At 39.0% G+C, this 27,775-nt stretch overlaps 2 protein-coding genes and 1 long non-coding RNA gene across 4 annotated transcripts in view; 1 reads left to right on the plus strand and 2 right to left on the minus strand.

The window, feature by feature from the left end:
- Positions 1-695: 695 nt before the first annotated feature.
- mkks (MKKS centrosomal shuttling protein) lies at positions 696-3,165 on the minus strand. The gene is made up of 4 exons (XM_066697092.1): positions 1,999-3,165; positions 1,701-1,882; positions 1,313-1,423; positions 696-1,196 (listed from the first exon to the last, which is right to left on the minus strand). The coding sequence occupies exons 1-4, from the start codon at positions 2,981-2,983 to the stop codon at positions 768-770; spliced, it is 1,707 nt and encodes a 568-aa protein (XP_066553189.1). The 5' UTR covers positions 2,984-3,165; the 3' UTR covers positions 696-767.
- Positions 3,166-3,819: 654 nt separating this feature from the next.
- Positions 3,820-4,642, minus strand: LOC136719238 (uncharacterized). Its single transcript, XR_010805389.1, has 3 exons — positions 4,554-4,642; positions 4,245-4,317; positions 3,820-3,836 (listed from the first exon to the last, which is right to left on the minus strand). It is a non-coding gene; the product is annotated as an uncharacterized LOC136719238 (long non-coding RNA).
- Positions 4,620-27,775, plus strand: part of slx4ip (SLX4 interacting protein) — a 38,242-nt gene continuing 15,086 nt past the window's right edge. Inside the window, exons 1-4 of one of the 2 annotated variants that reach the window (XM_066697093.1) lie at positions 4,620-4,691; positions 5,829-5,880; positions 15,142-15,231; positions 15,750-15,876. In XM_066697093.1, coding sequence (XP_066553190.1) covers positions 5,854-5,880; positions 15,142-15,231; positions 15,750-15,876 — 244 coding nt within the window. In that variant the 5' untranslated portion in view covers positions 4,620-4,691; positions 5,829-5,853. The other variant, XM_066697094.1, reaches the window with a different exon arrangement.

The raw sequence follows: 27,775 nt of genomic DNA on the forward strand, positions 1-27,775 counted from the left end.
GCAACAAAAATCAGGAATCTCTTTCCCTGGAAGATTCATTGGTGTTTTAATCTTACTGGCAACCCTGCCACTCACTAAATCAGAAACAAAGTGCCCCTTGCCAACTGGGAAAGGTGTCGTCTTGCCTCTCCTACTCAATCTGTTCAAAAACCGAGGAAGTGGGATTTGTCTACATCTTTTTGTGTTAAATTCATTTTGACTTGTAAACCCCCATACTCGAGCTTTAGTAGGCAGATTTCTATTTAGAATACTGTATACCCCATTTCTCCATACAGCAATAAATAAGTACGCTTTGCGACATGGCTACAGTGTGGTGCAAGAAAGAGGCGGCTGCGGCCAATTTAGACATGGTAGTTTGCTGTGTGTGTGTTTACGGTTTGTTATACTTTGTTAGCCATCCATGAATGTGAATCTTTGCTTTGCTTGGCATGAGTAAAAAAGAATTAAAAAAAAACACATTTTGCAGATCTCCTGGGGTTTGTTGGCCTTTGACAGCCAGCAGTGAGATAGGAACCATTGGCAAAGTATCTGGTCGATTGTGAAAGCTCCCAACACTCCAGTGCCATAAAGTTGTTTTGGGAAACTGCTTTATCAAATTCCCAAGTAGGATTTTAATATTTCAAGTTTCAAATTTACTTATTTAAATGCTGACATCTGGTGGTAATACTGAAGAATTACAACAGTAACAAATCCAATACCAACCAGAACCATCGTGTGCATTTATTTCATCAAATCAGATTACACCCAAAACCACAACAAGGGAGCAGTTAATTGACATCCTGTACAATGTACTGGAGATCCACAATCAGATTGGCCGTCTCCACTGCTACCTGCAAGGCATTGAGTTTCGCTGGAAAGGAGTCCAGCACCAGATTGTGGGAGACACCGTCTTCTGTCAGCATTGGGGTGAACGAGGGATATTGGCTGCCCAGGACTGCCCACTTCACACCCTCCCGTCGGCCCAGCCACCCACAGCCACAGGTGCTCACCAAGTCCTTCCACTGGCTGTCGGCAGAAGCAGTGTCCGGGGCCACCCAGCGATGACCGCAGCTCAGGTCGGTGAGACTCTGCCCTCCGTCATGCTCCAGAGAGCGCGCCACAACCTCCAGAGAGTGGCAGAAGCTCTCGACGGTCAGGAGGTACTCGGAGCGGGAGCAGCCCAGCTCCGACCAGGCCGCCACATTTCCAACGCAGCACTGTTGCAGAGGATGGCAAACTGGTCAAAAGAAGGCCTTACCTCATTATAAATATGCCTATGAGTCTTTAATAAGCTTCCCCATTATGGGCCAAGACAAATTCAAATGCTACCAACCTTGCTTCTGATATAGGCAGCCAAATGCGTTTCCATGCATCCTCCACCAAGAAGTGCAAACGGGTTCCTTAGTGTCAGCCTCAGGATGTGTTCTGCGCTTTGACAGACCACCTGGAGTAAAATGCAGTTATATGGCAACCTAGCATCTATTATTGTAGATTAATTCAATAAAATGCATGATTTGGAAATTGAATATAGTCCTTAAATCATGAGGAAACAGGCCTCATCCAGATTACAGATTCTGTTTGTTAATTGGTGAACTTTAATGAGTTGACATCTATTCACAAGATCTGCTTAAAGATAATATCACAAGTTATTAGAAATCAATGTAATAATATATTCAGTAAAGTACCTTATTAAAGGAGAATGCTTCTTTGGAACAGCCTACCTTGAGCTCACTGAGCATCGTCTCATTTCTGTGACAGAGCACCAGACTGCAGACTGCAGAGTCCTGAGCAGGCACTAAATTCAGCATCTGTTTGGACCCAAAGCTCTGCACACGGAGGCCACTCAGCTGTCCATAGCAGTGGGCGGGAACAGGAGACCAAATTGTAGCTATGGGTTGAGCACCTATTTTGAATATACATAAAAAAGAATGAAAAATGTATCAAAGATAGTCATATTAGTCATAATTAGTTTCAAATTACAGTTCCTGCTCCCACAATGATATAAATCTCTCTACACACCTGTCATTTGGGTTAGTGGCTCCATGAGGGAGATTCCCAGTCGGTCTATGACCACAACATGATGCTCCTTTAGATACTGCTTCAAGACAGGATGGACCACCTTCTGACAAGCAAACAGGTCAACCCTGTCACTGACCATCTTCTCCCCGACTCTTAGCAACTGGTACAAGATGGCCGTCTCTGGGTGAACACGAAAGCCAACTTCCACTGTTCCCTCCCCCGTCTCAGATAGGTCGCCTGACAGGGAGACACTGAAGAGCACCATCTTGATTTGTCCTTGATCCAGCCTCTCGAGGTCGGCCGAAGCGAGCGTCTCGGGCATGTCAACCATCAAGCCAGGAAACATTGCCGACTCCCTTGCCCCGTGACCTTCGATGGACACTAGGACCACCTTTCCTAAACGAACGCTCCCCCCGGTCTCGCAGGGAATCATTTGCAAGAAAGCCTGGACCACCAGCGAACTGATGTGTAGCGCCTCTTGGGAAGTCACCATGCAGGCTGGTTTGCTAGTTATGACGCTGCGAGCCAACGACAGCAGGGTGTGACTGCTACTAAAATCGATGCATACTTTACAGCCACACTCCTCGTGGCTGAGGTAGTCAACGCACACGCCTAACACATGCTTGTATATTCTCATGACCACGCTGGCCTCGACACCGAGTCTCTGCGCATGTTCGATTAGGCTGCAGCTGAGAATGGCCGCGAACAAACCGCAATCGCTAAAGCGAGAGACGTGGTTCGAGACCGAGGCGGCCAGAAGCTTCAAGATGGGGTGAGACATTGGCACTCCTTTCAACAGCACTGCGCATGTCGAGGTGGTCTGAACCTGGCCGCCCACGTTGTTGTGTATCTGCTTGAGTCTGCCACGAGGACCAAAACAAGACGCGAGCATCTGCTTGAACACGGCCAGCTTTCGGCAGACATCGCCGTCTTTCAAGGGCTCAGCCGTACAGAGGGAGGGCTCTTTTTTGGACAAGCGAGACATCTTTCATTCACCACTGCAGAGACAGTAGGGTCAAATTTGAGAGTCAACGTCTTTTTATTGCACATGAAGAGAACAAACTAATATACAGAGGGAAAGACCATCAAGATTACATTGTTTCACCTGTCTGGATGTCTTTAACTTAAATTTAAATAGCACACAATGGTAGACGTTGGACTGGTCACATCATTCACTGGCATCCTTGCGTTTCAACTGCAGGTCTGAACGAACTGAGTTTTTCATAGTCTTCTGCATGACATATGTCCCCAGGTGAATGCCTAGAAAGGAAAGTCCTGCAACGAGGAGCCAGTTTTTCCGTAACCAGCTTCTATTCCTCATGTTTACACTCTTTATTAAATGTGAATCGTCCCGTTGTCAAGCAAGGATCACGAGTTCCTGAAATTAAAACAAACAAACAAATGAAACAGAATAAAACTAAAGAGCCCTTCAAATGAACTATACAAAGCAAGGTACAGGTACAAAGCAAGCTAGTAATTTTATTGTACTATTGTGTATGCTATTAATTCATGCTACAACCACTTTCCACGCAAGCATACAGAATGTAGGTTTGATGAACCACCACAGTGTGCAATGGTTTTTAATATAAGTATAACCAAAATAACAGATCAGTACCTCAATTTAATAATCTATTACTTTCCCTTCGGCTGATGTTGCGGTTCTGAAACAAAGGACACGATCCCCGGCTCTGGGAAGTAATTGGTTTCGCTCTTGTGGAAGATAGGATTTGCCTTGATGCTGTACCAACCCCAGTGGATCAGACCGAGACTTGTGCCCATCACAATCAGCACTTTATAGTTCTTCCACACACTGCTCAGGCCCATAGTCAGGGTGTATCCTTTAAAACAAAATGCAGATTAAAAATACATATATATAGCGTCTTTAAATTAATCTTATGGAGAGAGTTATTTGTATGTTATGGAAATATCATCAAACTTAACACATGGTTTCTGGAAAAAAACAACAACAACAAAAAAAAATTAAATCTGATATTTCCCACGTTGGGTTTGTGCAGGTCTAAACGAATAGTTAACTTTGACATTGGTTGCATAAATGAATCACGTCATTAAAACCGGGGCCAGTTTGTTACTGTATGCAGCCTCTTGTACAAAAGAAGTTTACAGAAACCTTCATGTATAGCAGCCATTGCTGTTGTAAAATAATACCTTATTAACGAATGCGCTATTTACATTTAAAAGGTTTTGAAGTGCAGATACTAACATATAAATACAAATTATACACTCACCTTCACAAAGATGCAATATGACAGAGAGCAACCATGTTGGGTCCTTTTTAGTTCTGAGTGTCTAATCATATGCCTATCAAAAAAATATAAATAATACAATATAGGCTAATAATAATAGCAACAACAACCACAAAAATGTATAAATGTGGCGCAGTATATATATATATATATTTACAGATATAGTCTGACAAATGTGTATTAACATGTTTAATTTCGTGTTAAATTACAAATAATATTAATAAATAATTAATAAAATCCACTTCATAGTGAACTGTTTGGGATAATTATATATATATAAATTTTTAATACCAGGCAGGATCAACAGCTATCTTTACGGAAAGGCTCTTTTGGGAACTACTCTGGGGTCCTTCCATCAAGCGACGTCATGAACATTCAAAATAAATGGCGGAAGCGAAACGGTGACGAGTCCGCAGTGTAGGGATTTAGGTACGTTTCTCAACATAAGATAAGCACTTTGAAAAGTGTAATGGCGAGAGACATAACACGCCATTATTTATAGATGGTTTAAATCTCTAAATAACACGTCTTTTGCGAAAGAAGTAGGTGTTCGTTATTGTGGCAGCTGTTTTTGATTAACACTGACTTGTTATTTTGCCCCTTGTTATTTCACCTCCGTGCAAGTCTAAAATAATGAAACATAATCAGAAACATAAATTTAAAAAATAAATTCTAGTTTTTAGTTCGTCCTGCTGTAGCAATACTATAATAAATTAGTTTTCAGAGCCTTAGTTAGTCAGCACGTAACTGTCTCGGTCCGTACGCTGCAGTACAGTCCTGGGAAGGTAGCCCATACCTTACGGGCGCACTTTATGTCTTGTTGCTTTTGATTTATGAAAACTAGATTTATTGTGTTAATATCACCATATATTGCCCGTCATTTTGGGCTCAGATTCACTGTTACCCTGTGCTGGATGAAGCTGTAATTGAAAAAGCATAGGTAGATGGATGTATGGTGGTGTTAGCCTTCCCTTAGTGGTACTTCTGCAGCTTTTTCAATCTGGAGGCGCTCCACCCACCTATAAATCCAGACACATTCAGAAAAGTCCAATTAATCTCAAATGCATGATGTTGCTGTTCTTGCTGACTCATGTCAATTCTTTCATATAATCTTTAACAAGCTAGTAGCTTCTATCATGATTTAGAGTCCCTCTGGTTGTACTTACTTCAGTTCGGTTGGCATTTAACTGTGTGATCACTTAGACTTTCCCCACTGCAGTTTTCAATTTCAGTAGCTAATTGTCTATTATACATCTTGTATGAGATCAGCAATACAGTATTTGGAAAGGTGGAGTAGGGTGGGATTGCTTTGTTTTTTTGTGTGCATTTGATTTACAGCTGTACATTTCAGGTACAGAAGCTGAACAAGTAGTTGCATCAAAGATCCCTTTTTAAAGATTTGCAGATCTGTACAAAGTATCATTTCCCTGTGGGCATATTCAGAAACCCCACCAGGAGTAATACATTTATTTAGTTGGAGCATAAAACTATAAATTGTATATTACAATTAACATTTTTAACTTTTGAAAATACTTAATCCTGATTACTACTTTGGTTATTTTCCAGGTAGCCACTGTAATCCATCCTCAAAATGTCTCCCCAGAAGCTTGTGGTGAAGGTATGTTTTGATTAAAGACACCTTTTATTTTACTTGCATTTATTTTTTTACATGGAAAAAAGGTTTGTTTCAATGTTGCTGGAGGCTAGGAGGCTGATCTGTATCCTTGCATTGTCTTGTCATCAGATCAACTATGCAAACATCTAGTTATTACACAGACAAAAAATATTTTTCACATGCTCTTCATCAAAATAAAAGTATCGCATTCACTTTACGTATCTTTCATATATCTGCCATCATTTTCATTTTAGCAGAAGTGTGATACAGTAAATCCGCATGGAAACATGTTGGGATTGGAGATATGACAGGTTGCTGCCGCAGGCATTCCATTTTATAATTACATTTTGTTGAAATGGAAACACCTTTGTCAACTGTGCCTGAAATACTAATTTCTGTTCCTAGCCTTTGCACGGCAAGATTGGATTCAAACAGCACATCTAAATGGTCACTGACCTTTGGACGCAGAATTTTTTTATTTCCATATCCACTACAGACTCATTCCTGTGATAGTTTGTCATATGTATAATCATCACCTTGTGTTCAATCCCTGATAATTTAATGAATGATAATGGGTTGGGCCATATGTACTGTAGTTTATTGACATTGACATAGTTGCATTTCTTCCTGTCTAAGCAGCCTGATACACAACGTCTTTAATAAGATTAGTTTCGATGGCACTCGTTCAGGAAAATACTCTGTGTGGGTGTTTTTAATTCTGTGGTTTTGGTGGTGGTGTTACATATGCATACAGATATCTATGTGATATTCTGTGTTGAGATCTGTCTTCCATGGCCCAGTGAATCAGGATCACAGAGAGAGATCAGTCTCCTATTGTGTTCAAAGGCTCTTCATCGTATGCTTTGATTAGAGTCAAGAAAGATGAAACATTCTGCCTCAGTATTGAACATGCATGTAAGTCTATGTTTCTAAAGGAGGATGTAGTACAGAACAATTAATGCGCTCTGGCCGAGTGCCTGGAATGTGCGCTGCAAAGGGAAAGTGGTTAGAATTGTTGTGTTTTTGTGAATAATCAGCTGTAGCACATACAAAGCTAAATTTGAGCTTTACTTCTATAAATACTTTGCCCTGTGTTTTTGATTAGCCTTGGAAAACATCAAGTGGCACTTCTGTTGTTTCACCACAAGAGGGGAGTGTTGGTGTTCTTTTAATTTTCTTTTTTCTTTCTTTTTTTAAATTATGAACAGTGGCTTTGCAGATGTATACCCCTAGAAGTTGAGCAGTACAGAACTACCAGTATACCTCACAAGAAAAGTACAATTTCAGTACAGTGCAATTAAATGCTTACTCAATAGATCATATTTTGTGTTTTAGGGAAAGTGGAGTCAGGTGTCATAAATCCAGCCTTCCACCCAGATTCAGTCTAAGCTAAGGACATCTTCTCACAGAGCGTTCAAGATTATAACTAAATGTCCCAATTAGGAGCAGATGACCTGAAATAATATGCTGTGCACAAAATGCACAGAACATCCATTACACTTCTCATTCATGTTTTTGTATGGTTATAGCCCGGATTTAATGTCAAATGAGATAAAAAGCATTGGGTTGCACTGTGACTGCTGTGATACATTCCTGAGAGGCTATGAACTTTTGCAGAGGGGGAATATGTCACCCTTTAATGTCTATGCTGTGCAATATCAGGTCAGTTAAGATGAAGAGAAGAAGTCAGAATCTGTCTTTTAATACTTTTTCAATTTACAGCTTAATATATACAGCAGGGATAACATATAAACAGTGCCTTATGAAAGATTTATGAGTCTGGACTCTAAAGTTCTCTTAAGGGCTCTGGCAATTCCTACCCCTCTGTAATTAGAACAGGTGCTAGAATATTTTTGTGTAAATTGGCCGCCCACTCTAGATATATTATACCCCAGGCGGACTTCCATCATGCTGTAATGATATTCTCTTTCAAGCTGGGTGGAAGGTCTTCCTTTCTGTGTTTTCTTGCTTTAATTTGACAGTGACATTTAACTGTCTGACAAATCCAACATTCAACATAATCTTCCGACACAAGAATTTAGAAACACATTAGTGTAAGAAACATTTCTGCTCTTCATATTCCTGAGTATAAATACACAAGTTGTGCAAGACCACACACTGGGACAGTTCTGCAGCCCCTTAGTCCTGTAAACAGACTGTCTTTCACATAAAGTGCATTTAACTTGAATATATCCTCTTTTTTCTACATGGCAAAATACATCTTTCTAATTTAAAAACATGGCTGGATTTTTATAATTGCAATAACAATTGTCTGAGGTATGTCACGTCAGATTTGAGTTTCTTTCAAAACATCTAACTGCAATTAATGTTTAAAATTCCTGTATTTTTGCAGTATCCACGGCTACCTGAATACTTTATGTTGGTCATCAGCTTCAGATTATTGTTCTTTGGTTTGTGATTTATGTGTTTATGCAGCAGATATTCAGATGCTTTGTTTTCCTCACTTTCTTTGTTTTGTTCCTTGCCAATTTGTTGTTTATTACCTGTCCTTTTTTATTCCTTACTATAATGGCCCTGTGGGAAATGTCTTTGTGACTGAGATATATAAGCATTAAAGAGGTGCAAGTGCCATCAATTACATTCTAAGCAGTGACACCAACAGACATTAACAGATCATCCTGACAGATATAAATTAAGCAAGCGTACCTGGAATCCAATAGGCAGCTATTTTATGGAGTGAGACTGCCTCTGTTACTTTCTTTCCCACTGTAAACATCTGGTACTGGTTAATGTTAGCCTTGGAGCTAAGTACTCTTGCACAGAAATGGGTCTGGTTCCTATACGACCTCTGTGAAAAAAATTCAACTTCTGATAGCGATGGCAAAGGGCAGGGAGGTGCTGAGCAATCCTCCTCGACTGTGGGCCGGCTCCACTGGCTGTAAAAACACTGGTTGACAGTGGGAAGCTGGGAGATAGATAAGGGAAGGTAGGGAGCCGCTTGGGAACTGAGAGTGATGGAGACCAGAACCCCAGCCGGGCAGAAAGGGAAAAGAGACCAGTCTCCCTATTCCTGCAATATTTATTTGCTTACTGATTAGCAGTAAAAAATAGAGAACCCTGTCTTCCAAAAACTTGGCAGTGGACACTAGTGGAGAACAGTCTTTTTCAGTTTGGCAGGTCATGCTAACCGGATATTCGCAGAGGAAGAAGAGAAAGGGTTCTGCTAACACAGGCTGCAAACTGAGAGAGCGGTCCATTCATGAATCAGAAGTGCACAATGCCAGTACAATAAAAGCCAGAGGATTCAATAGCAGTTCGAGCTGTTCTCTTATCTAGATGCACACCCTTTTGTACAGTCAGCGCTCCCTCTTGGCCCTGGCCTATTTATGCATCTGCGAAACATGAACTTCTCGTAATGTTTCTTTCAAAGTGGCAAGTGTGAAACTTTAGAGGCTTCTGTCAATCCGTGGATTATTACCTCAAAGCGAATAATGAGTTTGCGTGTCTGTAAATATATTTTCTTCCGAGGATAACACCGGGAACCACAATGGAAAACAGTGTGTTCTCCTGATGTCAGTGCCGCTGCCAGAACCTCCCACTGCTCCACTCCCTTTTCACCTGCAAGAGTGACTTTCTATTCCAGAGAAAAATAATGTGTGCTTAGCCTACCTGCTTAGATAATGTGTTTATGAAATGCCGAGGGCAGTGACTCACTCTTCTGTTTAAAGGAACATTAGTTTTGTGATCATCAGCAACCACGCTGTTTGCCAGGGAACACAAGCACACAGAACTTGAAATGGTTTAACTAAGATCCATGTTAGAAGTGTAGTTTGATTATTCAGCATGCTAAAACATATCCCCAACATTTGACAGGTTTTCACATGACAGTCCAATCAAAGACAATATATCTATATGCATTAATTTTAAATGATACATCGCCTCGATCTATGCGTCCGATTTGGATTCTGGCATGATTTGTAGAGGGTGAATGGCCACCCAAAATGATGTGCGCAGCCAAAGGCAAAGCTCTGAAGCTCCACAGAGAGGATCACAGTCTGTATAGGTCATTTGTGTCTAATGCGCAGCCTCAGGGACTGGGTGATAGACACCTTTCGGCAAGTTTGAAGCCGGACTATTTTACAGCTCAGGGTTAAGACCACGAACTCTGTGTTATTAACACATTCCCACAGTCAGGGCATTTCTACACTATAGTCAAAGAAATGCCATCTCAAAAATGAAAAACTATAGAGCAGAATATTGATTTACCATCAGGTCTAATAGCTGTAAATCAGTTAAACTGGTTTTGTTCTTTGATTTTGAGTATATTGGAGTATAGGTTTCATGTGCTTATGGTGTTTTTGCATGCTGTATTATATTGCATTATTGCCGCACACCCATCCTATTGCATGGGAACGGTATCATGCTACATTAAAAAGTAGTCTATTTATGTCAAATTCATATTATGTAACATTTGATAACGTGACAAGAATCACAAAGTGTTTTTCTCTTGTATAGTTTTCTTTTAAACTTTTTTGGCCCTTTGATTGTCTTCTTATTTGACGCTGACCCAAAACTCTGCAGAATTAAATGCCCTGCCATGTGGTGCCTACAAGTCTATGTTGCTAAAAACTGTGTGAGCCTTGTTTTATCCTCTCTGTTAATGAGTCACCTTTTTGTTATACCAACCAATTCATATCTTACTTTGTGTATTTGCAACAGAATGGATATAATTTTGTATTACTGTGCATTTCATATAGGGGCATGTTTGTAGCATACTGCATCTTTAACATGAAAGTGACAGAAAGGTTGAATAAAATGTCCTATTCCCCCCTATATATGTGCTAAAAGCTGTTCACTGTGCTTTTCCAAGTAAGTCTATTCTTAGCTGTTGTTTTTTTTGTCCTGTCAGACTACTGGTTGTGCAACTTATTTATTTTGACAAATTTATTATGAGGACTATCTTTAAAACAGCTCTTAAGATCACACTCAGTGCTTGTGAAAAGAGCATTCAACATGTGTAACAGCATGTACGTATCGATTTCAGTCTTCCCCGTCACTGGTGATTTGATGAAAGGGAGCTGTCCCGTTGCTGTTTGGATTCTGCCCAAGTCATAAACTGAATCACTGCAGATATTACTGAGATTTCATACACCTACAGGTTAACTCATGTAATATGTTTGATCTGTTCACATCAAACAGCACTAGAACCATTCTGCTGACACTGTTGGCTTCCAGTACCAACATGCTTCATTAGTGCTATAAAGCCTTCTGTTAGTGTAAACATACCAGGGCAATTGAACACTTTTTAATCTGCTTTGTTTCAGACTAAATTACATTGCACCACAAATATTGCCCTGCTCTTATTAAATGAATCCGATAAATGCTTGATTGCGCAAATTCCCTTTTATCGGGCCTTGTAACCTACCAGGGAACATTTCACATCTTTAATTCATGAAAGAGAGAGGGAGAGAGAGAGAAAAAAAAAACTAACAACTAGATAGTACTATAGAGCTGAAGGCAAAGGCATCATGGAACTTGATTGTCAGCATTTCACAGACTGATTGACAGGGTAAGTCCCCCCTTCATTCTGCTTTCCCACGCCATTGTAATTGTCGTAACCAGTCAACCGAAACTACTGGTCAGCAGCAGATAGCCACAAGACATTTGACATGAGAAAGCACAGGGAAAACATGTACAAAGACCCCCACCTTATTGAAAGATCTTACTACACAATGCAAATGACTTGAAGATATACATATAGAGGATTTGTTTTTAATTTACAGTTTCCACTGCATGCTCAGAATCCCTCGTTCTCTACAGGAAACAATGTCTGCATGGTTATAAAGTGGAGAGATACCCTTCATCAACCACAAGATGGAAGTCTATATTTATGGAAGTGTGCTGTTGTCAAGAACAGTGAGATCAGCTGGAGACAAATCTCGCAATTCAGAGAGAAGTGTTTATAGTTAGAGCAACCAAGTATTTTCACACATTTATCATTGTAGAGAAACGATTTGATGGATTAATATGGCCATAAGCAGGTCCCGTGGAGGTCTTTGTTTTCGTTGCTGCTTGATTAAACATGAAGTTGGCATTCATCACAGTTGTTTTCAGACTGTAATCCTGAAGACACTCGAATCTTGGGCAGGAGTTTAGCTTTGAGGAAATCCCCCCAGCCGCCCTCCTAGGATAAAGGTGTTGTTTCTCATGATTTCAGATATTAGTCATCGTAAATACATGTAAAGGGCAGCTTCCCAGCCAATAGGATATGTTTGAACTGAAGGGTTACAGAGTGTTTCTTGAATTTAAACACCAGTTTACTGAGCCAGCACTGGTCGTTGTGTTTTAAGTCGGTTGTTGGATGAATAAATTATGTGGCTCATAGTTTTTGTGTATTGTTTAAAATTAGTGATGAAAATGAATTAAGACAGGAAAGGATTAGGACATGGAACTTAAGCATTTTGAGACACAAATCATTGATTATTACCACAAGCTGAAGAGGTAATTTAGAGCCAAAATATGATGTAAAACCCAAGGTTTCTAGGTCCTCCCAAATACACCCTTTTTAATTCCTTTATGTTAGTCTGTGCCATGTGGTCTAAACATGACAGCAAACTTTCCTTGACTGTTCATTTTGTATGAAGATTGAACGCTTCTATGAAATATATGGAGATTAAACAGAAAACCGACCATTTCAATACAGGTTATCACTGTTAATGTGTTATCTGCTCTTCCAGATGAGGGCAATGCTCTATGAAGTGAAAATGTCTGGTTTACATTTACTATTGCAAATGTATTAATGTGAAGATGAAGTTCCTTTTTTAAAGTACCTATAATTCTCAGGGGGGAGTAAAGATAATGAGCTCCTTTTGTTTTAGTCCCAAGCTTAAATAACATACTAAAGCAGAATGGTGTACGTCTGTAACTAAAACTCCAGCTGGTTATTCGGTTCTTGAAGTCCTTAATCTACTGTTGCACAGGTGGTTTCAAAGTGTTATGGTCATGTTACTGGAAAAATAAATGGTTCTCAATCTATCATGTAAAAGTGCAAAATGCAGTAGGCTATATTATTGCCTTTGAATACAATATGCTTGCCTACTTTATATTTCATTTGCATTTAAGCATAAAGATAACTGACTTCCTGTTTAAAGGCCTGGTTTATTAGTATACAAAGACATTGTGAAGTGCCCGTTCAAAGAAGGGAGACCCTGAGTACTGAAAATATTATGCTTAATAACCGGGAACAGGTGTTCTTGTCTTTCATTTAGTTTAATGAGATCTTAAGAATCTGTACAAAAACATAAATACGATTTTTAAAATGTTGTGGTAAACTTGTGGCATCGTGATTTTCGCTCCTTGTACTTTATCCCGAAACAGATGCAGATAGCAGATAATGATAGATAAAAACAGATGTTTTGCTTGTCTGAATTCTTCAATTGTTTGAATTTTCTCAGCGTGTATTGGACATCATTAACAAGACATCAGAAGTGTTAACAACATGCAAATGTTTGTCTCACGTTCTCCTAATCGGACCATTTTAAAAGCTGCACTAATAACATGAATGACTGTGGCATTTCTGGCATCTCCTTTGTTTAACATAATATTGGTGACACAGTGATGCAAGTCGTCAGGAATTTAAACTTCTGATAACTTATTCTAGCTCTGAGGCAATATTTATTAAACGCAAAGCATACAGTGCTATTTATACAGGGCTGCTTTGTTACAATGCCACATTTTATGGTGTGGAGCTAGTTATATAGCGGTATGGCTGTGGTCATGCCAGTTAACGTGCATCAAATGCTTTTGTTATGGCAGGACACATTGTAGCATTTGTCAGAAGCTCTGGTTTCACAATGGTGGTTATACATGATGTTCTTATCGAGTAAATCTACCCTACTGCTCTACCTCCTTATTGAGCCATAAAGAACAATGATAAATTCCACTGGCAACAGTTGCACTTTTGAGTTGTTTGTTTTGTTGAATTGTACCATATTGTATATTATATAGGCCTATATATAAATACTTGACCATTCTTTTTTTCAAAACTGTTCAAACTCTGTCGAGTTCCTTGGGGAGCGTCGATGCACAGCCATTTTCAAGTCAGGCCACAAGTTTGTGATTGGATTGATGTCAGGGGTCTGACTGGGCCACTCCAGGACATTTACCTTTCTGTTCCATAGCCAATCAAAACAACATTCATGTTGGGCTTTCTTGAGTAATGGCTTCCTTCTTGCCACCCTACCATACAGGCTAGATTTGTGGAGTGCTTGGGATATTATTGTCACATGCACACTTTCACCAGTCTTGGCCATAAAAGCCTGTAGCTCTTGCAAGTTGCCATTGGCCTCTTGGTCGCCTCTGATCAGTCTCCGTCTTGCTCGGTCATCCGATTTGGATCACTGCATTGTAATTCCAGGCTTAAGGCAACAAAAGGGTGAAAATTGTGAAAGTCTTTCTATAGGCACTGTATATAGAATTATGTAACTGTAGATCAATGCAACATAAATGTACTCGGTTAATCTGCACTGGTTTTAAGATAAGATAAATACTCCTTCATTTATTTATACAACTTTCATTCCGTGATTCATACCAGTATTCATTTCACTTGATTAAATAATATTCCCCAAGTTTAAAAAAAAATAATGTAGTTTTTAATCCAGAATGGCCTCAGTCTCTTTTGGAAAACGGTTTTGTCATTTCTTCCAAGAATCGTGGAGACTGCAACAAATTACTTTATGATAAGGTTTCACAGTACATCTGTCCCTATGTCACCCTTGGAACACATCTAATGTCTGAAAATGACTAAACTCTGTACTTTTATTTTATTTCTATCCCCCCCCCCCCACTTCCTCTCCAAATAAAAAGTGGAGTGGAAAAAGAACCCTCATATTTTTCTGATTTAAATCTGAACACAAAAGTAATCTGAAATTGGGGAGAAAAACTATCTTTAGTTGGAATTGTATTGTATTTTATTGTGTCTTTGAGACCATATATGGGGGCTCACAAACACAGAAAAGGGCTGATTTATCCAGCACTTCACTGAGGAAGTTGGAGAGCTATGACTACACAGAATATCAGCCCAGTTTGCTCTCCCTCTCTCCCAAGGCAGGTTGGTTTGAATCAATCTCTCAGTTTACCATCAGATGCCGGTCCAGATTGTGGCCAGTAGAGACTGTGGGGACGGGGTAATTGTGATGCTGTGAAGTCAGAGGCCCAGGGGCGACTCGCTCATGGTGATTTCCTTTATTGTCTGCGGGCCATGCGCCTCACAAGAACCTGTGGCTTTGCTCTTTTGTCTTGCAGTGTGGGAATTTCGTAGTGCTGGTGGATCTTCATTTTCTGCCCCCAGGCTCCAGCGAAGGCAGCAGCTGGTTTGCTGAGCAGCACAAGGAGGTACAACAAAAAAACGCTGCCAACTTCAAAAGCGTGTAGCTGCAGGGAGGAATCACGATTACAATGATGTATTTAGATCCCTGTTTTCATTGTTAGGAAGAGGCAAACCATAATCTAACCCCCCCCTCACCCCCAGCTCCTAACAATTCAAATGGGACTTTTATAGGACTCGTGATTTGTTCAATTTTTCCCAGGTCACTTTATCCCTGTCTTTTGTATGAGCCTGTTTTAAATATCACCCAAACCTCATGTCACTCTGTGTGTCTTTACTGCCCAATTAGACACAGTGTCGTAAAAGACATGGCGATGGGAATTGGAGCTGTTTTCATTTGTACCAAGGCTTAGTGATTTTGAAATATTAACAATTCAAGATAAAAACTTTGTAGAAACCTGATGTCAATTTTGGGATGGAGATCTGCTTTATTGTGCAATTTGAAGATATTCTAATGCATCACATATAGTTTGAGTTTGAGTGTTTATTTGTACAGTTGTTAAATGTATTTTTTACCATGCTTTAGGAGGCCATCATGCTTCTGAAAGACACAATAGATCTGAGAGTCAATCAGTATTTGGAGGCCAGGCGTCAGCAAGGACAGTCCAAGCCAAGAAAAGACTTAACCCAGGCCAACCCACTGTGTATTAAAGGTAAGGCAATCCATTCATACAGTGTAAGTCACAGCAGAACCACATCCTGCTGTATTTACACTGCTTTTACCTGTGTGCCGTGCTGTATCGCATGAATGGAACCTGATCCGAACTGTGATTTCAAACAATTTCTTCAGCGCCTGCTTATGTAAACACTTCTAATGATTCATTTCACAAACAAATGTCCTGCATAGCTGTATTTGTTTTTCCTGAAGTCATTTTCATTCATGGGATTTTATACACACATTCACCGTGATTTCTCTTTTTTATATTTTTATACTGCATTACGGCTTGAATACACAAGTCTTCCTTTTCCCTTAAATGACTACAAACTACAAATTCACTTTCTGTGCCTTTTCCTATTGTCATATTCCCCATTCATACTAGTACATAGTTTGTGTTGTTGATCTCACGCAGTTGAAGATGCTATATGTGCCGATATCCAAGCAGCAGACAAGCGCTGTCGTTCTTTTCTGAATTAATTCCACTCAGCACATGTATCATCTGTTTTCTGCGGCACCAGCTCTATATAAAGGTATTATTCCAACCTTGTGGCAAAATAGTCTGGTAATTTGCTGTCATGTCTGACTGCTTTTTATAAAGTGCTGCAAAAAACGGGTGGCACCCTTGAAAACGTCCCTTGTTCCCACTACAGACATGCCAAACCTCTAGGTGTGACTGAGCAGACGTGTATTAATGGTAATGTCTTGCACTTGTGTTAATGTGGTTGCACTGTGTGACTTGGCTGTCAGTCATCATTACTCATTATTGTAAGTGCATAGAAATGTCTGAGGTTTGCTTCTACTTGCTGTTTTGTTTTTTTAAGGTAGCTGGAAACGATTCTATGAGAGATGCCCTCAGCTCAGTGCCAAGGATGGTTAATATTGTCAGGTTCCTTCTCGAGGTGCACTTATATTAAAGCAGGATTACCTTATTACAGACTTAAAGAATAATCAGCTATAGCACAGATGAGTTTAGAGAGCAGGGAAAGTCTTGACGCAGGTACTGCTTAGCTGCAATTAAATGTTACACTCACCGTGACAACTTAAGAACATCATTGCAAGTGTGGGATTACAGAGCAAGAATTGAATCCCACCCTGCAAGCATTCTGCGCTGTTCTGCAAAACTGAGAAGCAGGTGAATTCAGCTCTGACTGTGGTCATACGACATCCCTAAAGCACTGAAATTAGTGCAGATGTCTTAAATGATAATAAGATGACATTTAAAATGCACGTCCCCTCATTGGTAATACATCGGCTTGGGAGTGATACTTGTATGACAGAAACATCACTCTAAGGGAGACATCTGTACATGGCCTTAAGATACATGGTGGTGTAGGGTTCCAGTCTGCTGTCAGCTAAATGATGGGTCCATTTCCTCTGAAGAATGTCTCCTCTGGTGAATATGTACAGTAAGTGGTAGCAACCCTATAGTGTGTATGTATATTGCATGCAAACGTGCAATTGCTTTCTAATTGCTAAGGAATAAATGCTGTTTATAGGCAGGTGATAAGTCTGACTATACTGATTCCAAACCAACTCTAGTGATTGACTGCTTTTACGGCGTTTGTGTCAGTGCTCCTCTCAGAATGTCAGCCTTCATCTGTGGGACATTTTTCAAGTGTTACATCTAGATGGGCTGACAAGGTTACCAAAACTTTCCTTGTATCTCCTCTTCATTGACTCTAAAAGACGCGTATCAAAATAAAGATAGAACCACTTAGAAAACCAGAAAGGGGAGTATAAAACACGGATAAAATCTGCTTTGTTTTTCTGATGTCATCTCCAAATGGTATTCTCATTTATAACAGGAGTGGAAAGAAAATGTCAATTTTGTAGGTTTCTTTAACACATCGAGCTTTGTTTTGGTTGCAGAGAGTCACGCCTCAGTCGAATAAAACCAAAGCTTGTGGTCAAGCTTCGGTAGAAGCACAATTCCACCCCCAATAATAAAATAAATTAAAAAAATCAGTTCCAGTGAAAGTGTGGAATTCAAAAACATTCTAAAGGTGTTTAGATCTAAGGATACTGCCAGACATTTATTGTGTTGTAAAGACTGGCAATTGTCTCACTGCTGACCAGACAACTTTATCTTCATGCCCTAATTAAAAGCCCTGTCATTCTCCAAGGAAATCGGGATGCTTTATTGTACCGAATCCTACTTTTCATTGCTCTTCTGTACGTCATTTAACCAAATAAAGCCAAAGCATTCTGAAGGTTTTGTCTAGCACTGAGCAAAGGGGGATAAAGCTCAAGGTCGCCAGGGACTGGGGCACCCCCTGTTGTGAAAGAAATACTGATACTGCAAATGTCCTGTGTTGTTTTGGAATTTTGTAATGTTAGACCAGCATAGCAGTGTCTGAAACTGCTACAGTAGCCTGCAGATCCGTGAATGATTTGGTTGATTTCCTTACATTAATGCATTGAACAGTGCACTGATGTACCACATTGTTGTATTGTGTTTTTGCAGGGAAGATTTCCACCTTTAAATATCTGAAAAAAAAAAAAAAAAAAAAAAGTTATTTTATGATATAATCTTGCCAGGAGAGATGGATTAGTGCAGTGTGTGAACTAGCACATCATAATTTGATTCTTGACACACAGTATTTTTGTTTGAAATAACTGCTTAATCTGATATGGATCTGAGAGAGCAATTGTTAGCTAAATAAATGTTTTTTTTTTTAATTATAGGATATAGGATTTTTTTAAATTTAAATTAATGCTGCAACAAAATAAGTCAAATGAGAAAACTTGTTTTTATTATTTACATTGTATAATTCATTTTCATCATCTTTAATATATGCACAATGCAGCAAATACCATACTTGTATTGTAAGTATGAGATAATCTTAATGGCAAAATGAGAAATTAATCCCTGCAATGATTTACTAATTAAGAAATTGATTAATTTATTGTTATTTTTGCTCTTTGTTGGTAAAAATGATTAGTCTGAACCAAACTGCAAATGACCCAAGGAGAAAAAAAAAAAGTGATTTTCTCACAAATAATTGCAGGAATTGAAGTTAATTGCAACCAGAAGTTTGACCTGGATGTGCAATGTTTTGACCCTTTTTTCTGGTTTCCTACGTTTGTTTAAACATTCAGCACATAGTGTGGTGGCACCACATTCCACACGAGGGGAAGGCCAATGTACAGTACATTAACGACTTCGCTGCTGAAAAGAAAATGATAGCTTTTGCCTGCCTCAGCTTAAACTCTGTGCAAGGTTTCTTATGGAAAGTGCATGGTGGCAAGGGTTAATGGAAGAATAACACCTTATCAGACGTTTACAGCCAGCTGTATATTTTTAAACTGTTTAATATAGGACACAGTACGTGCTCTCCAATATATTTTCTTGAACACATTTCCTTTTTTTGTGTATGTAATTTGAGATGGAACGTCAGGTTAAGAAAGGGGCTTTAATGGGATTTTCCTTTCTTTATATTTATAGTTGTTAAACATCAGAACCTTATCTGTATTCAGATCAGCTTGCTAGTTTGAATAGTACAAAATAACTTTACAGAAACTGTTATTTAATGAATTCATTCATTTTAAAAAGGAAAATGAATGATATCAATTTCTGATTGTATGTATTTAATTTTATGGAATTCATGCAGCTGAGACTTTGTAACCCCCCATACAAAGTAGTTATGTAATACAACAGTAACTTAATTTGCATAACATTTTGTGCATTTTATGTTCCTCTTGTTTTGCTCCAGTTTGTATTATAATATTGTTGAAAGTCTACAAACAACATAGACTTGCTGATATCCATGTTTCCTTATACATCTGAAGTACACAAACAACACTGAACTCAAATAATTTCCTTTTTAATACACTCACCTAGTTTTACTGACCTCAGTTAGCCTTAAATAAGATTGGGTGGCCCAAGACTAGTGCTAATCTAGGTCTTGTGAAACCAGCACTTTGAGTTTGTATAAATTAATATTGCTGGAACTATTCCTTAAGACATATTCATTAATGTTATAGACAACTTCTCCGTTACCTTGTTCAGAAAACAACCAACACACAGGAGCTATACTCTGGCATGACATTGAGACACTTTTCAAACGCTTCATTTTTCTGCCGGCGACCTTTATCTCGCCATAAAAAGTCAAAGGAAGCTTTGTAGGCTCATCTCGGGGTATTAAAGCTAGAGGTCATGCATTCTGCATACAGGTCAAATGCTCTGTAATCTTTAGAGTATAACTGGATATGCAAGGACATAAAAATAAAGCTGTGTCTCTGCTGGATGAGTGAGGACCTGCAGACACTGGGACGTTCCTCTGACAGGGGCGGGCCAGGAGACGGTAATTGGTTCAGCTGTTGCCAGTTCAAACGAGTAGTCAGCAGCTTTTAACATTCTTGGGCCTTCCAGTACATGTGTGGATCTGCGCATGAAGAGTAGCAAATTGGCGCAGCAAAATAGCGCAGGAGAGTTTGATTTTTGGTTTAGAGGGGGGGATATGCACTCCAGTGCTATGCAGCTAAAGCAATAGAGGCCACATCAAAATCCTTCAAAACAAATTAAAAATAACAAATCACTTTTTTATTTACTATTAGCTGTCCAAGTGTTTTTATTTATGTGAAACGACTGGGAAAAAGCAAGTCTCTCCAACCATATCATAGCTAAAAACTATAAGAAAGGTCAGTCTATTGAAAGCATGCCAGTTCAGAGTGAAAAAGAGCCGTTTTTATTTCACTCTATGCTTACCCGCCAGTACACGGGGTCACAAGTTTAAGTGCAATCTTATGACATTAACCAGAAAGAGAAGTCCAGTGTTTCTGTGGTGGAGCTGAGCAGGAGTGCTATTTTAATTTTGGCAGCATGTGAAGTGGAGAAATGTCACTTTGTGTCCAAGATTATCAGTTGATAGTTTTGTTGTGTTATCAGGTACCTTAAAACAATGTGATTCTTTACAAGTATTTAGGTTTTGATGGCTTCAACAAGAAACTATCATCAACATGTCTATACCTCAATAGCATATGATTATAACATACTGCACATACTATACATTCACAAGCACAAACCCTCATTCGATACGTGTCTGTTTCCACATATGTTGCCACTCTTTCCCAGCCAGGTGCCCTGCACGGTGGCGCTGGCAGGTTGGGAGATGTGACCGGCCTTGCTGCTTTGTCCAGAGCCATCTCTGGTTGCACGGTGGATGTGTGCAGGTGCCAGAGCTTGCTGGGAAGGGAACACCTGCCAGGCTGCTCCAGATAACTCTGCAAGTCGAAGGCATTTTTCCCAGGCTCCCAGATGAATGGTCACTAATAGCCGTGGGAGAGGGCTTTCCACTGTTGCACAGTGTACCACAGACTCCTCTTGGCAGTCCTGTGAAGGCTTAAGTCTGCTTGGCTGTGACTCCAGTGGAAAACAAGTGTTGCCGGATAGCTTTACTGTGCAAAATGTGTTTATAAAGATTTGTTTCATCGAAGTATGCCGGGGATGTGCAGCACAGAAACAAGAAATTCTTTCCAACGTCCTTAATTAAGTAATTAGTCTCACATCGTTGCAGCCTAAACATTTTCAGAATCTTAGCATATTTTCTAATTTGGTATTAACTCTAAAACTGTCAAGGCTCATTGGATTCAATTTCAAAGTTTTTGGAGCTCGGATAAAGCACAGAATTATTAAAGCGATCCCCATGACACTGCTGTTCTGCTGCCCTTTTAAGAGGCAGTCTAAATAACTTCTGTTTTCCTAAAACGCAGCTCCAGATGCACTTTTCAAAGCAAGTCAATGTTTGATCTCTACACTGCAGTTGCCTATACACAAACATGACCTGAGATCTCTTTGTTAATTTTGTCTGGGATCTGTACATTCATTTGACCCCTTTTAATTCTCTTCCACAGCCCCAGCAGGAGGTCAGACTAATTTGGGGGGCAGAAGCTGTTATTGTATCGTATTTATAAACCAGTGCTCAAATAGATCTTCAGGTTTGCTGTTAATCCTAATGCTGCTTACTGCTGGGTTGTAAACTGAGAGCGTGTGGCAGAATTACCTGCCTCATAGTGGCGGCTCTGCAGGGGCAAGCAGATTAAGAGCATGGAAATGGAAACCTGTGCGCTCACCCAATGAGAGGCAGGGGCTGCTGATAAAGAGTCCTGTAACCCAGCTCGTCCCCTGTTTCCAGACCCCCTGCTGTATCTCGTTGGTGTCGCTATGTGAACACAAGCATAATCTTCAGTGTTTGGCTGTGGAGCCGCACTGGGCCATTTGACTCCTCAGCTCCTGCCCCCTGCCTCTCACAGCCCCAGAGCAGCAGGCTCCCAGCTGACCCACAGCTGGTGGATTTGTGTTGATTTCACAATATCCCTGTCCGTCCCCCTCTTCCTTGAGCATAGTCCCTTGTGTCCAGCTTTGCACATTCCAAATGTTTATCAGTTTGAAGGCTACTTTATTATGCAATAGATAAATAAATAATCTATAATTACTTTTTTTTCCCCCCACTTCATACTTGGTCTGATTCGATGTGATTTGCTTTGCTTTTTGTACCTTTTTTTGTACGGTTTTGAAAACCGTGTCATCTGCAGTTGTATAAGCAATGTGAAAAGTGTCATCTTTTATGAAAACTACACTCGAGCGGCAGTTTATCATAATGTACCGGGTTTTGTTCCAACAGAGTTTGCAACATGATAAAGTCGTTAAAACGACACATTAAAATGGGGGAAATACTTCATTTTTAATTTTTTAATTTAGTTACTTGCTAATCTACTACATTTCCTGCACTGATGACTTCTGCTGCTCCTTCTAATTGTACCATAATATGCCACATGATACGCTACTGCTGATTGAATTCCACTGGTAAATGTTTTCACTATCGCACATTCTTTGGCTTCCCTTCCTTTTCTCAGACACTGTTGTGCATCATTGATGTATATCAGCGCCATAATGTGATAAGAAGACTCAGTAATTCCCTCCACATAACACAAGACTTAAATCAGTGCCGGCTTCTTTAAAATCTTGCACACGCATTACACATGAGGGTCAAAACCAGGCCCTCAGGACAAACCATAACACGAACCACCACTGTCACACCACACAGTTTATATATAATTAGGGCAGGAAAAATGGTCGCATAAGCACTAACGTATTCATACAACTGTTTCACTCACCGCATTTTGGTTAGAAAAACATCATATGCTTGCATGAACCCGGGTTAACTATTTAACTTGACCATGCACTTACTGTAGAAAGTGGTAAATGATTTTTAAAGATGTGATTTTTTTTGTTTTGTTTTTGCGTGTGCTTTTCAACAAGGAAAACCTCAAGAGCAAAGTCACATGGTTTTAGTCATGGTTATAACGACGCAAATAAGATTGTGTTAGGAGCTCTAACTCTTAAGATGAGAGATGTTTTTGTCAATTAGAGCGGCATCAATAAAATGTTGTTAATATAAAGGGCAAAGCAATACCTGGTGATGTAGAACACCATGTAAACAACACATTTAATTTGCTTACACTGAATTTGCTTTTCACCTTTGGGTCAAGTGCAGCAAATGCTTTTGGCATTGCATCTCAGTAATTAACTTAACAGGCCCTGCGATTAATTTTTTTTTTTAAATCGCCAGTAACTCTGCAAAACTGTTAGATACAGAAATGTATGTATATATATTTGAGCTTTTTCTAAATAAATCCAGATACTGTCTGAGCCTGTTTCATGTAGACGTATTAACACGCATCTGAAAGGATTTACAAGGGGGGAAAACAGTCTGGAATCAATGAGACCTTAATCCCAGATTGAAAGGACCAATGCATGCAGGCAGCACATTAATCAGTTCCAAAACTGGTCTTCAATTGTAATCCTCACATCATTAATCTAACATTTCAAGGAGCTGTTTTCCACTGGACCTTTTGTACATGGGAAATATGTTTTTTCTTTCTTTGATGGAATCCAATTAAGACTAGAAAATGCCTTGCTTCCACTAAGTTCAAAACAGCAACACCAAAATAAAAATATAATACAAATATAATCATTCAACAAATACCCAGGCGAATGATGATGACTTGCATACACACACAGGTTTAGTCATTTTGTTGACTAATTCTTCTTGCGCAACATTGTGACTTCTGTATTGTGTGTTTAGTAAGGCTTGGGAATCTCGAGAGGAACATGTTTGTTGGCGTCCTTCTTCCCCAGCCCAAATGACATCATCTGTTTTAATCAGCAAATTTAAGAAGTGAATTATGTACGAGGAGTGAACTGTTTATTTGTAATTGGGTTTTTTTGTTTTGTTTTTTTATAAACATTTCATAACAGGCTGTCAGAATTTGCCTTCATGAAGAAAAGTATGGTATTTAACAAAAGAGGCCTCTACACAATGCTGACAGATGAACATGAGATTGATTTAATATATTTCTGCACATCACTGTGCCAAGAATAAGTTCATTTTTATGTTCACAATATTAAGCCAAGTTGCCAGTTGACCTTTTAATAATAATACAAATATCACTCCAAATTCACTTGCAAACAGATTCCCTAAGATCCAGTTTTCTTCACAGATGTTATCTTTTGGTGATCTGGGGTTTTGTTAAATACAATTTGTGGGTTACTTTTTGCTGCAGTGCAACATTTTTTTTTCAAATAAAGACCAACTAATGTAGCAAAACTATGCTTTAAGTGAGAGACCTATTGTGTTAATTTATATACATATGTTAGTTTGCTCTTACTAAATTTGTACTTTTGACCTTTTTTCCCATTATACTACTTTCTGGAAATGGGGAGTTAATTTAGTTCCTGAGCAAAAAACACTTTGAAAGTCTCTCTGTTAACATTGATAAATCACAGAGCAGTTTAATCCTCAGATGAAAAAGTCTTTATCAAGTTTTTTCTTGTCTGGTTGTTGGACTAAATAACCTTGTATTATTTTTCTTCATAAAATAATCACTTGAAATTCCTGAGAATATCTGTATTTCTTCATTTAGTTTATTTAAGATTATCGTAATATAATTTTGCAAAATACATATTATATATATATTAATGAGAGCACAATTACTCTTATTTTAAATATGAATCATCTTGAGAACTGTATAATTAATTCTACCCTATCAAAAGATGCAGTTCTACTTACCATATTTAAATGGCACAGTCCTGTTTCTTAGCTATTAAAGTATTTTTTTCCCTGTGTTTGTAGACTTATTCTAAGAAATCTTTCTATATTAATGTTTTTTTCCATTGTATACTATTGGTATACCTATTGTATTTGAATGTATTAAGCACTTTGTAATGCATTGAAATGTTTCTTATGTAAACTGTAAGTCACCATGCATAGGGGCATCTGCTAAGGAATTAATAATAATAATAATAATAATACCACACTATCATGTGGCCAGGTGGTGCTGTCTGTGCCCGGTTACTGGTACCGAGTTGCTGGTATGAAGGTGAAGCCTGTTCTGTTTTGTACACATTTGCTCCCTCTAAACAGATTATATGAGGTCAGTATTGGGTGTACCTTCTTCAGTTGTGTCCTTTCACCAGGCTAACATGTTTTTTTCACCATGACAAGGGTCACTGGTATATGAAACATAATGCTTATGTGCAAATATTGTTTCAGGTGGACAGAATGATAAATGTGCAGTTCAGTTCAGTTCAGAGTATGAAGTGCTTCCAGGAGTCTGCTGGCTTCTCATATGTGGTTAACATGCGGTGGAGGACATCAAAAAGCTGTAGGCCGGCGTTATTCCCAGCTGATGATGAGTCTCGTTTCCCAGTGATTCAGCTGCTGCTCACAGGAGGATGATTAATGTCTAGTGTTTTGAGTTTAGTGTCTTGATCAGACAACTCACCTGAGCTGTATATCATCGCAAGCCATGGGAAGATAGTCAATAAAAAAACAAAGCAATGGCCACTAACTTTTTATGAGTTTCTAGGGATAATAGTTTATGTACCTTATAGAGCTCTATGCTTTGATACGTTGCAGACCTTTTTTTAAACTGTGACATAACTTTCACCTTCAATGTTAGTTTTAGTTTTTTGAATCACTCTGAAGCATTTATGTCATATGTGCAGTATAACATAAAAACACTTATGTTTTGATCAGCATTTAAAATATATAAATCATATCTCCAACACGTTTTAAAGCTTTTTAGTGCATTCCTTTACCTTTTAAGATGTGTGTCTTTCTCTTAATGATCCCTCTTGTCATTTTCTCAGAGGCATGTCACGTGAGAGACCCTTTCTCTTTTGCCAGTGCAGTCCTGTAAGAGCCTCATTTGCTGTTGCAACATAAATGTAGTTAATGCGGCATTACTACCTGCTCGGGCTATTGGCAAACTTACATTGAGAAGGAATGCTTTGAACAAGCTCATTGAAATGTTCATAACCACCACTTTTGGTGTTTGAATGACGCTTAATCTTTATTTAAGTGCTGTAGCACACAGTCGTACAACAAAAGGCCGGTTCCTTGCCAAATTCAAACTAACAACCAGTTTGTGGAACAGAAACAGAAGTGTACTGCTTAGCAATAACCTAGGATCGGTGCCAAAACCAACCCCGGACTCCACAGAACTTTTAAGGTTTGAACAACAGCTGATGTCTTAACTTGTGCTTTAGTGGTTCCCAACTTCGTGTCCAGACGTCTCATGCTGCCTTATCCTGGGAATTGGCAAGATCAAGTCACCAGGGAAGAAAACGCAAATACTTCTGGACTTTATGGAGGACGTTCTTTGGGTCTAATGGACTAAATCGAAGCTTTAAAAACACACAAGCTTGTCTGCTCATTCCACGATCTCTCCTGCTTCCAGAAATGGTTAGAAAAAATAAAAGATAGATACAAATCTGGATTCCTTAATCTAAAAGCATTTACTGACATTAAACAGTAAACTAATTAGTCCCTGACCTCACGCCAATCACAATTTTTATTAAATGGCCTTATATTTTTCTTGCATTTTTTTCAGCTCTGGATGCTTTAGTTCCCACTGTAGCCTTAAACGGTTATGCTTTTAAAGTTTTCTCTAGTCTAGTAATGCATTGAGAAATCTGGTATTTATGGATGATAAAGACTGACCTCATAAAACCTTCATATATTTTGAGATGCCCAAGCCTGGATTTGTATAAAGCCAATTCATGAAATGCAAATTGATTTGAATGTTAATGAAAATGATCAAATCTATGCATAAAGAAACAATAATTCTCAGAACTAACATAGAAATGGAGCACTACTGCAACATGTTGCACAAACAAAGTATTGTATTGCTTCTGTTAGACATTTTTATGTGCCATCAAGAAACTCACCTTTTTAAGTGTGTGATAATTGTTGCCCTGAAGTGTGTTTTGGTATGAGTCAAGGTCTACGAATCAGTTAGGTAATTTGTTTGAGAAATAACAAGAAAAAAAATCTGCTTCTGTATAGTTGCACAAAGCAGATACAAAACAGTGCTGAAATTCACACGGAAAAATGCTGACACGTTAAATTAATTAAAATATTAAATAATTTGTCAGGGTTCTGTGATAGAACAAAACCCTGAAGAATTAGCTATGATACCTTATGTAATTTGGATGATTGAAAGTGCCTTAATGCTTTGGGATAATTAGTAATTAATGGAACTGAGAAAGAAGAAAAGAAGATTGGGAAAATGGGAAAGGAGCGATCACTCATTTTCCACAGGGCTTAACCGTCTACCTGTGCGGTTGGCACAGACCTTAATAACATGTCATTAACTAAGGAAACATAGCATACATCTCTTTGAAGTAGATTACAATTGACTATAGCTGGCATTATGCTCAAGTTACATTAGCAAAAGGGAGAAATAAAAAGCCTAACAGTAGTCACCAGGATGTTACTGTGCATACCAACACTACTGTAGAGAAGACACTGAACATACTCGCCTTTTGTTTATCTCAAACTAGGGATGAAATGTCCCATGTGCACAATCACTGTATCTCTACGCATGTG

The sequence above is a fragment of the Amia ocellicauda genome, chromosome 23, assembly GCF_036373705.1.
Source record: "Amia ocellicauda isolate fAmiCal2 chromosome 23, fAmiCal2.hap1, whole genome shotgun sequence".
In the NCBI taxonomy this organism is placed as follows: Eukaryota; Metazoa; Chordata; class Actinopteri; order Amiiformes; family Amiidae; genus Amia; species Amia ocellicauda.

Coding starts and splice junctions, on each gene's coding strand:
- mkks (XM_066697092.1), bottom strand. CDS start 2,983: ATGTCTCGCTTGTCCAAAAAAGAGCCCTCCCTCTGTACGGCTGAGCCC. Junction 1,424..1,700: donor CGATGCTCAGTGAGCTCAAG/GTAGGCTGTTCC, acceptor ATTTTACTCCAG/GTGGTCTGTCAAAGCGCAGA. Junction 1,197..1,312: donor CTGCCTATATCAGAAGCAAG/GTTGGTAGCATT, acceptor CCTCTGCAACAG/TGCTGCGTTGGAAATGTGGC.